At 39.5% G+C, this 11,825-nt stretch overlaps 1 protein-coding gene across 1 annotated transcript; it reads left to right on the top strand.

Annotated features, from left to right (window-relative positions):
* The first annotated feature begins 1,572 nt into the window (after nt 1-1,572).
* LOC111246739 (organic anion transporter 3-like) lies at nt 1,573-3,471 on the top strand. The gene has a single exon (XM_022796839.2). It carries the CDS (start codon nt 1,776-1,778, stop codon nt 3,345-3,347), a length of 1,572 nt encoding a protein of 523 aa, XP_022652574.1. The 5' UTR covers nt 1,573-1,775; the 3' UTR covers nt 3,348-3,471.
* Nucleotides 3,472-11,825: the final 8,354 nt, after the last annotated feature.

The following is an 11,825-nucleotide window of genomic DNA, read 5'->3' as shown; positions in this document are numbered from 1 at the left end:
ATCATCCCTTACAACATTATTGGTTTGGTAAACACCTTTACTAATAATTAGTCACAGTATAGTAAAATTCCTTTTACAGTATCCAAAAAATTTGCGTACGTGAAGCACATTTATATTGAAAATAAGCGGTCTAGTGGCGTACGTTAGCCTAGTTTGTTTTTTCACCATGAAAAATACGTGACCTTTAGCGAGATAAAAAAAATTGCTTTGGAATTAAATCACTTTCATTTGTGGAGCCAGAATGATAGTTTTTGAACGTATTAAAGGTGCTCTTTCATTTTTACATACTTTTTTTAGCGCTTTGGCGGCTTCTAAACAGCTTTATACTTATCTATAAGTAATTTCTCTATGGCTTTTCAGAGTTCATCGACAGTCGGATATGCTTGCACACGAGTTGTCTTTTTAAAGATGGAAAGCTTCGTATTCATACGGACTTAGATCGGGAGAATTAGCCAAGCTTGAATGCTATTGTGCTCAATATAGGTAGTAATTGATGCATGGTGGTATAGCCTGACCTTGTCATCAAGTAAGCGGGCTGCGTGCTTTCGACTGCCGTGTTAATGAGGTTCATGAGTTTCCTGAGGAATTTCATATAGCGAGCTTTATCCGTTGTTTAATTTTCGGCGAAATAGCAGATGTCTATGATGTGTACCTTACGTCCGAACCTCTTCAACGTTACCATTGAACTTGACCTCTGTCCCGGCCGGCACCGTTCTCTTGCCCGATCTTTCTGCAGTTGGCGTTAGAAATTGAACCATAGCTAGCCTATAACAAAAATATGCTCCAGGCGGATTTTTTGTTGATTAAGGTTCTGCAAATTGCACGTAAAATACACCACACAGTACTCTTGCTTAAGACCTTCTTGCCTAATGCCTTCGCTTGTTTCTGCTGAACTTCAACGGCGCTGTGGGTATTGAAGATCAAAAACTTGACACTTAGGGTTGATCTACGAGATAAGAAGCTTGCTTTTACTTTCGCACTGACTTCCTAAGGCAAATTCAATCGGTTTTCATTCACAAGTTTATAGAAGAAAGATTTACCAGTCATATTTCGTTTGCTAGCGGTGCGAATTTCGAAAGCCCGACGGACTCGCTTGTAAATACATAGACTCTGCTAGACTTAAGAGTTGTATATCTGCGGAAGTATCGTAAACGTAATATAATTAAATTAATATCTACACTCAATAAATTTAAGCTTACACGCTTTGAAAATCAAACACCAGTCGCACATTTTATAACGTCTCATGTTTACTTTATTTATTCTATTAAGATAAGCATATGAAGTAAGGTGACGTATTAAAAGTGTCATACAGCAAGCTCAGTAAACCGAAGTGATGTCTGAGAAGGCGGCACACTATCCTTGAGTAATAAGGTTAAAATCCTTAAGGATCGCCTTATATACCTTAATTGTTTGCTTCCGCAATATCGGCGGCGTTTATCGGACTCAATGGAAAATCGACTCGAGGATGGACCGTACCTATGGAAGAAAGTGCTCAAGACTGCGTGACGACTCTCGTTGAAAGGGCAACATTCGTCCTCGCTTATAGATAAAGGCATTTGAGGCGGTTACATTACTGTATTACTTGTGACAACAATGCCACAGGTTAGTCGCGGGATGCGCCAGTCGTTCTCGTGCTTCGATAAGGAGACGTTGGTGTAGGAAACCTTTTATTTAAAATTTAATTCGTTAGTGAAGATTAATTGCGGATTGAAACATTCGTCAGTGAAACAAACACACCTTTTTTTCCTGGACGCCTTAAATAATTTTAGCGCAACATGGCGGAAATTATGCTAGATGTGTCCACCGTTGTGGGCTCGTTCGGAAGGTATCAGTTCGTTGTTATGTTATTGACGGTTCTTCGAGCTTTCCCGACATCGTGGACGCTTACTAGCATCGATTTCTTAGCTGGAGACGTGGACCACTGGTGTTCTCCGCCAACTGTATTGCAGGAGGGCGAGGTGGAAAACAACCTTCAATTTTGGAAAGAAAATGGTATACCACGTATAAATGGAAAGCTAAGCCGCTGCCAACGTTACGTTATAGTAGAGAATACAATATGGCCAAATATTACCGAGGAGTGTGATAGATGGGAATATAACATGTCTGCGCCAAGCAGCAGTGTGGTGGAGTGGGACCTTGTATGTAAGCGCGACTGGATGCGCTCGGCAATGCAGAGTGTTTCGTTTGTAGGACAATTTATTGGAGCTTTATTTATAGGTCAACTTTCAGATTGGTACGGAAGACGATTTATGTTGTTGGTTTCAACGGCGTCTGTGTTTATATTTGGTACGGTAGCTGCCTGGAGTACATCAGTTCATGTTTTCAATGGTTTTCGTTTTCTACAAGCTATGGCCGTATCGGGTCTCCAGACAACGACCGCGACACTTTACACCGAGATCTGCCTTCCCCGTGACCGGAACCTTTTAAATATCGGTTTCTCGCTCGGATTTACACTACCCATGATACTTCTTCCTCTTCTTGCAATGGCTCTCAATAACTGGCGCTGGGTACAGATTTCAGTAGGACTTTCAACTATTCTTATGCTACCGTGCCTCATATTTATTCAGGAGTCCCCTCGATGGTTACTAGCAAAAGGGCGCTTATCAGAGGCTAAGACTGCTCTAACCAGGATATTTCGTCAAAATGGTCGCGAGTGCCCAGACTTGGAAGAGTTAACCCCTGCATTGATAGCAAAGGCGCAAGCTGACGCCGCTTCTAAAAACCTCACACTTAGCGACATATGGTCACATCGTCGACTCCGCAATAACTTGTTGATGCTTCTTATTTACTGGTTTTTCGAAAATACATTTTATTTTGCCAATGCTTTTTTATCAACGAAGCTGGGGGGCGGCCGCTTCATGAGCTTCGCTTTATCTGCCGCAGCTGAAATACCTGGAGGCATTTTAAGTATCTTTCTCATTCGCTATAGCCATCGAAGGACGTCTCTAGCAATTACTCTGCTACTGGCAGGAATTGCCTCATTCATTTTAGCGTTCACTCCTACGGACATGGTCTTTATTCGATTAGGGTTAAACATGACGTGTCGCTTTCTTCTCGTCATGTCAACGGCCATCAAGTGGATTTACACGTTCGAACTATTGCCTACACCAGCGAGGGTTTTTGGTTTTGCATGCTGCTTTTGCTGCGGCCGGATCGGAGGTATGATTGCACCGTTTATGCGTGACCTCGCAAACTGGCGAGCATCTGCCCCACATTTAATTCTCACAGCTTTTTCTTTAGGCGCTACAGCCACATTGAACTTCATTCCGGAGACCCTTAATCACGACTTACCTGATAGCTTTGCCGAGTCAAACGCGATTAGTAAAAAATTGAAAAATACCAAATAGGATTGTTTTATTTGCGTAGAAAGAAATATACGAGACGACGCACCGTAACGGCGAAATTGTGAAGTGCAAAAAACCTACTCGATGGCAATATGGGGGCAAATAAATTGGATACGTTTTAATCATCTGTTTTGTCTACTGTTTAGGTTGGGTCACAAGTGAGACACAGCTCAGTGTTTGTAGTACGCGCAGTACTTAGGGCCTATGAGAACAACGGCAAGTTAGTTTTTTCTGTGTAAGGAATTTAGTTATCTCATAATACGCTGGGCTTTTTAAATATAGTTGTGTATTAAACAGTATTATAATGGCTTGAGCCGGCACTGGTTAAAAATCTTTGAAAACCCTCTTTAACCATTACCCTTCCTTGTTGCTTCATTCTTGTCGATTTAAATTATAATCCTTGTAAAAATTATATCTATGATAGAATTATTTCCCCTAATTATGTATTTTATAGAAACACGAATACTTGTGAATTAGGCGATTGATATTGTTTCGAGCGTTTAGACTGGCGTATTGATTTCGTTAACTGAGATTGATCTGTTACTAAATCTTGTTGCTAATGAAATATAGCATTATACGATGGTTGCTATGCGACCTAAAGGATAGGCTGTTCACGGTAGCTCGTCGAGGTAGTTCAAATCCGAATTATCCTCTTTAGATCTAATTGTCTAGTGATTAGTGAGCAAGCAAATGTATAAGCTTCTTGATCACTCGATGCGGATTTCTGAGCTGGTTGGTGGTTACTAGGGAAAATTGCCTACTCTATCTTGTCTGGCCTATACTGCATCACTGAGCAAATCTGTAATAACGAGTTCCATGCGCTATCGATATTTTTGTGTTTGCATATTACGTCAATAACATACAACATACCGCGAGATCGGTATAGGCCTAGACACAATTCGTTTGTTTCATGTAAGCCATTTTAATTACTGTGATAAATTCGTCTTCTTAGTATCCCCTACGATCGTGCTTTTTGTGCATTTCTACACGGTACTGATTAATAAGTAAGTGCTATCCAATGATTATCTGGTTGCTTAGTATTACTTAATCCAAATCAAACAACTGCAGTATCTATCCCCTATTTACATGCAAGGTGCTACTGTGCTTTAATGACGGCTTCGGCAGATTGGATCGGTGTTAACTGGAATTAAAAGCACCTGACTAACGATAAAAATAATATTTGAAGGATGATATCAAGCCTGAATATCGTGTTTCCTATGCTAATATTGCTGCCATATCAAAAAATCTTTTCAGTACTATAAATTTCATTTATTATTGCAAATGCAAATATTGGAATAGTGTTAGACTTGCTGTGTCTGCTATGTTTCGTTTGTGTTATATTCCTTATTCGTACAATGGGGCAACATTATCAAGCTCTGTTGTAGAATAGCCTACAACAGGACAGCCTCGTTTGCGTTCCTATTACTCAGTTGTAACAAACAGGGTTCTTTCCGAAGGCATTGGCCCATGACCTACAGCAAGACGTCCCCTTTAGTTCAAGTGACTCCATAGTAGGAACTTGTATGGTAATAATCATTGATGCTTCTTTGACGACAGTATCGAGTAAATTCGCATAAAAATAAAATAGGCGCGTTTGATATGGTCATAATTTTACATTACCTTAATGAAAGACGAACGTAAATTCTTAAGTTAACCATTAGTGATGTCAAAAATGTATCAAAAAATTATTTTTACTCATAGAACTTTTTAAACTTACTTAAACTTAAACTTAAAACTGACATAATACAATCAATGAATATTGACATACAATAGCAAAACATCATAAAAAATGATGAATGCAACAATCTAAATAACAACGTTAAAGGACGTAACACTGCAATTCGAATAAAAAATGTTACCATCTTCTATATTTTTTACCTTATTGCTTTGTGCATTAAGATTATCATTGCTTAGTCTACAACCTGTGTAAAAATATTTGGACTAACAATTGCGTCGAAAGCATGTATAGAACGGCTTCTTCACAGTAGCGTGGTCTATTGAAAGTAATGGCATGCTTTAAAGCTATTTACACAATGCATCCTTTGTATTTTATATTGATTAATCGATCGCAATCGTTTCACTAGAGCAGTAGTTGTTTGTATTAATGTATAAATGTAACAAAAAGATTGAATTATGTTTTGAAAAAGTTTGTGTTTAAACCAACTGAACTAAAAGAGCCAGCAGTCTATAAGGCAGCACAGATTTTGTCACAAGGTCCTAACGTTAGAGAAGACTGTACTCACTCAGCGTGTGAAGATCTGTGTAATACATGGTGACATTTTGATCAGCTTACAAAAATGTCACTCACGTCTGAACGTAAAATCAGGTGTGTCAATCGATCCTGGCTAAGCAAGTGTTGCTTTTCATTTATAGCAGTGCTCTCCCTTATCTGTGGACTCGATTTTGGTAGCCTGCTGTGCGGTTGTTCCTCTGAAAAACATGGTACTGCCCGAAAATGGCTATGCATTCCGTTCAGACTATTTTTCGCGATGAATCTCATCTTTCACGTGATTCAAACCGGCTTATATATCTCGCTTAGGGTCTCGGTAACAAAGCAACTAAGCGCAACCGACATCTTTACTATGGCCTATTACTTCTGCGATCTCCTGTTAATAGCGCAAACGGCCAGATCCCTGTGGCAGCATCAAGAAGCCCTTAGACACTTGTTTCGGACGGAACATCTGCACCCCTTTCACGGAACAATCTTTGCAGCATGGTTTTATAACTGGCTGACCTCAATCTTATACAACCTTATTCATGCTATCCTTACTACCAAGAGAGTTAACTTGTATCACGTCGCGCTAACATCTACATACATCCTCGGTTTATGGAGCTCCGTACACGTGCGCCAAGTGGAATGTCTGGCTATCATCATATATATGCAAGGTCAGGTCATACTCAGGTGTCGACTCCGACAAGCTGATCTGATGTTCACGAGCACTGTACGAACAGTACAACTGTCCAAAGTTAAGGCAGATATTCGGGGGATAACTTCGAGTCTAAATGCTACGTTCGGTACATTTTTGGCCCTGCTGTACCTGCAAGTCTTTTCGAGACTATATATTGTCTTTGTTGATGAAGTTGCTCCGTTTAAGAAGGTGCCAGTGTGCCTCCGTGTGATGCGACATATAAATCTCCTGTTCTTAGCTTGTGGCCTATATTATATGGCCTGTGTTGGAAGCGATGTCATTAAGCTTTGCCGTCGCACAGCGTACAGGTCAGCCTGTTTTGAACTGTCAATGATTAGTTCAAAAGAGCAAATCTTTTTACGGAGGACACTGGCCTATGACGATCAACAGGATGCGTTGACAATCTTTGATTGCTTCGTCCATTCGAAAGCCACTCTAGTCTCTTATCTCGGCATGCTTGTAACCTGTATGGGAGTGCTCCTTCAATTTGATTATAAACTTATGGCAACGTTTGACAGATCGAAGCTTACTGTACTTGCCTTAAACATGACCACCAAATAGATGGAGGGCCTTGCATATAATTCCGGGGCAAAACCAGTTGTCAACCAGTTGTGTAAACTAGCCTCGAATGTTAACAGTAGTGTGAGTAGTTCCCTCAAGATGGTGCAGTGATAATGTATTTGCCTAAACCTATGAACGTATAAGATAGTCTCGATTAGAAACTGGGCATTGATCCAGTTCGTTTCATGCTGTTGCTAGCGGCCTAAACTCCCGTTTAATGGCATACTGAACCTAAAACTAGAAATAGTTATCCGAGGAGTCGCAGGAAATGACCCATTAGGGCAGGCCTCGTACAAGTTAATCGAAGATATCTTCGCAGAAAAGACTGAACCCGAAGAGAAATTATTTGAAGGATGAATGACTGTTTCGGCGTTATACTAGTTTTGCTCGGCGGTGTAGACACAGTTATAAAGGCTTTTCTGTATATCTTCGGATGGGAAAAACAAAAAAAAACAATTGTAAAAATCAAATGCGTGAACGGAATGAGAGGTGCAAGTATCATCATCCCCATCTACTCTGACGCCTCGAATCAGCTCATCAAGCTCTTATCACGATGAAAGAGGGTCCCCACTGCTGTGCATTACGAATCCATGTATCTGTACTGGCCATCCTTATGGTCTGGTTCAAATGACCTCGTCAGCAGGCGCGTTATTACCTCTAATATATTTCTAACCAATTCTATATTAAAGTGACTTCATATAAACAAATATCTAGGAAATAGACTAAGAGCATTATATCGCACTAATAGTGGTAATAAAAGGCTTTAATATACTAGTTAATATTAAGTGGGACAATGACTAAAGACTGAGGCTGTCTCTGTACATGCGCGACTGTTCATAGGCCTGGAAACCTGTTGACGAGCCTATTCGAGTTACTGACAGTACCTAGTTTTGATTTTTGGTTATGGTTTGACTTTGGAATGAAATGTCGCTGATTCTCGGGTTGAATCATTTTTCCACCAAGACATAAGGTTTAAAATACTAGTTGGACTTGATAGCGTTGAAGAAATCTACAGTTCTATAATTTTCATCTAATAGAAAATTTAATGGAATACATATGCTATGTTAGACACAAGTGAACAAAGTTACAAATAGTAAATCAACGCGATGGTAGGGATTGTGTGAGTAACTAACAACGTAATACGAGCATGAATGCAAAAAATATGCAGTTCAATAATCTGCGATTTTGTATGGTTTCTTCATTCGGTATCGAGAATCATCTTTTTTTTTGTTTTCCTTGTTTTGTTGGCCTTAAACTTCGTTTGTAGCTCAATCTTTACGATATTTAGAAGTTTCAAGCCTGTATCGCATTATGCAATATTCTTGTCGTACCTAAGTTTTCGTATTGCGTGGCAACATCATGAACTTGACATGGTGCAGAAAAAAGTGCATTCTACCGTTAATGATGTATTATTTTCTTGTTGATAAAAACTATTGCCACGGATGCCAAATGGCACGCTTCAAATCGAATTGGCAAACAAAAGCTGCCCGTCAGGCCACAAGGTCTATCATTAAAGCACTCGATTACGGTGACACATATGTATATGAATTACTATTAACTCATTCAGAAACTGGCCCTTGCGTATGCTATTGGCCTGCAAACGCTAAATTGTAGCGAAGGTCTCATATCTAACTTTAGATGGCAGGTAGGCTCGGCTTTCGCTCTCTGTATTTTTGGCACCTGCTAATTTTATCTATTTAACAACTATAATTCATAAGTTTAGCTATTTCATTTAGGCAAAACAATCAAGTGCTCTAAATGTGTTCAATATAAGGCACTATTCAAACGAGTTCGCTACAGCTAAAGCAGCCATTGTTTAAGGAGTATTTTTTTTATAAAATCTACAGTACTTCCTTAAAGCTACCTACTTGATATAGTTGATTACACTGACTCTTTGACGTTGCGTATCTATATACGCTCATTTCTTCGAGAAACATATTGTGTGTTGAACACTAAATTGAACTAAGTAAAAAAAAGATTCGTTCTGTTTGCTTATTCTGCACATAGTATGTTCGTTAGGCCTCTCAGAACATAGGGGTCAGCACACTGGATTTGCCCCTGCTTCTCTTACTGTACGTGTTGGACCTAGCAATTTCTCAGCCAGTAAACATTTCAACCTGCAAAGCCTACTTATGAAAGGAAAGCATACGCTATTGAAAAAGGTGTATGTAAAAGCCAAAGCCTATGAAGAAAGCGTACGGAACGCGCACAAGCTTTGACAGCAAAATTTGACACCGCCGTACACATATGCACAAAACCTGAACGTGCTATTCGCCAAACCATTTTATCAAGAAAGGCATGCCTCACCCGAAGGCGACGTTTTGTAGGAAAGTAATTATAGTCGCAGCACAATTGAACGTACGGTCTAGCGATGTTTATTTTCTGCTGTATACGTTGCCAACCAGGCCGTTTTATTGGGCATATCCTACAGCGCCTAAGTTTAATTAAAGCTATTGAAAGGATCTAGGGTAAGCGCTTTATGTAGTGTGGATATCATACTTGACGACTTTGTTCTTTAGATGTTTTCGTTTAGATTTTCAGCTAAATACTTTCTCAATCTCGCCCTTATTTTGTCAGTACGGCACAATGCATGCCAAGCAACTGTATCGTTGTATAACCGTTCTTACCGTTACCGTTTCTAACCGTTGCTTCTAACCGTTAACAATGTGGCTTCTAAGCACCACGGCAAGTGACAGATCTATTACAGTATTAGAACTATACTGTTCGGCCTTTGCTGATTGATGTATTGGTCAGAAGGTAACGCGTTGATAGAAGCTCAACTTTTCTAACAGCTTGGGAGCGACCACGAGGTCTAAGGCAACACGTGATTATCTTCATTTAATTTAGTCGTCATGGCCTCTAACAACATCAGAGGCCCCCCAAACACGTAATTGAAAAGGCGGATGACGACAACCACTTAATTGTAAACGTAACGCTTGTTGGCTATTTTGTTGCTTGTGCCTTAACGCATTTATCGCCGCTTTACTGTTATCGCTTGCTTTTTTAGTATGTGACATGCTTCATAAAAAAAAATATGATAGATATGCTTCAAAAGTATCCATCTGTAATCCGTAATATGTTACGTTACAAAGTTATTTAAACGTAAGGCTTACGAAAGTAGCACAAAAGGGGGAAGAAAACGTCCGATAAATGACAGCGAAGTGAAGCCAAACGTTTCTATTTACACATGTAGGAAACATTAATTTTAAATCGCCCGCAACAACAACAACAACAACAACAATAGGATTTGATTTGCTCATAGTCACATGCTTAGGCATGCCTGTCTTATTTGATTGTAAAGTTGTAGCAATATTTGATCGATCTCTTTCCGTTAGTTAAAATGTACCAACGCCAACAGTAAGAGTACCATTTTGTTACGTCTATTACCCTTCTCTCACAACACCTAACTATATATAACATAAGACATGTCTGAATAGGCCTCAACAATTTCCGGACGAGAGATTATCTACATTCCTGATCTCGTCAACATTGTTTTTACTCGAATCCGCTCTCCGACAAACTTCGACTAACCTCGCAATCTGGTCGGCTAGAGCTACGCAATAGAGAAGTATTTCGAAATCGAAACAAATCAGAGGTTTCTAAAAGCAAACACAGTCACTCGAAAGAAGATCGCTGAAAGCAAAACGGGCCCAGTTACTAAATACATCATCTGTAACGTTCAACATCATAATATCTGAGAATGCTGTCAATGATAACACCTTCATGCACAACATCCATACATCCGTCGTAAACACACGAAGTCCGAAAATACCGAATGCAACCTAAGCTTAGTTATAATAATTTCGAAACTATACGAAGGTTCAATAAACAAAAAATGCTAAAATAAGCTTACCTCTTTAACGTCCTTCTTTATGCGACCCACCCTTACTCACAACGTTTAAATCACCTGGAGATTTTGATCGTAGAACATCTATATGGGACCGTACCTGATACGGTACTAGGTATATGTGTAATAATGCGGATTTCTTTCTTTCTTTCTTTCCTTCGATTATTTCTCACAACGAAGCACGAAAAAATCAGCTTTGCTTCTGCTAAGCATATGTTTGTGGCATTTTGAGAAATAACTCATACTTCAAACTTATTTTCATCGATATTTCGCATCGTCTTAAGTATGGTCTAGCTTAATCTCGGCTTGAAGTATCTACTATTAAAGCCCTGCATGAAAAGGGGTCTTGTAACTAGCCCGAAAATTACCGGTTCATTTCGCAAAATACCTCCTGTTCTCTCGTCATGGACAGAATGCCTGTTGACGCTGTCTGCAATTTCTTGCCGGCTAATGACTCTACCGCTGTGAAGACTAATTCTCTTCGACGCAGGGGCGCACAAGTCTAAATTGTAGTTTTTGCAGACATACGTTATAGTTCTCAACTTCGGACAAACGAAAGAGCTTGAATACTGGCTTGTCAACTGGATATGAAATTTACTAGCGAGTTCGAAATCAGATTTTCAGACAGATACTTACCTTTTACATCATATTGTCCGAAATATTATGTTATGTTTGCAATTTGTCATCTGTCTTGAGGGCAATGCAGTTGACTTTAGCAGTGTACCTTTTTGCCCCTGCGTTTCATCCTTATGATCACTATTGCTGACCTAGTACTCCTTTAACCAGTGACACGAGTGGTTGCACGCCACAGGAAGCTATATGTTCCTTCATTCATACCGTAGGGTCAAGCGTTACATAATTACGGCGAAAAATAATTGAAATTTGTTGACTCCGTGCAACTCATTCGCGATTTAAGCCTAATTATCTCCTTGGAAGTCCTATTCAGATAATTACTAGATTAGTAGCTATGACATGTGTACGCCTTGCATAGATATTAGTCCGCTACTTCATTGCTATATCCAGTTTATTCTCTCTAAGACAGCAGTGAAAATATAACTGATGGCAACATTGTCGAGGACTATCTGATACAATTCACAGATGCGTTGGACAAGATAACTTACCGACTTGTTCATTGCAATGCTTAAAATCAATTGAATGTATTTA

Source organism: Varroa destructor, unplaced genomic scaffold, assembly GCF_002443255.2.
Source record: "Varroa destructor unplaced genomic scaffold, Vdes_3.0 BEIS01000003.1, whole genome shotgun sequence".
NCBI classification, from domain to species: domain Eukaryota; kingdom Metazoa; phylum Arthropoda; class Arachnida; order Mesostigmata; family Varroidae; genus Varroa; species Varroa destructor.
Note: the sequence above shows the minus strand (reverse complement) of the source record. Positions and strands in the feature narration are given on the sequence as shown.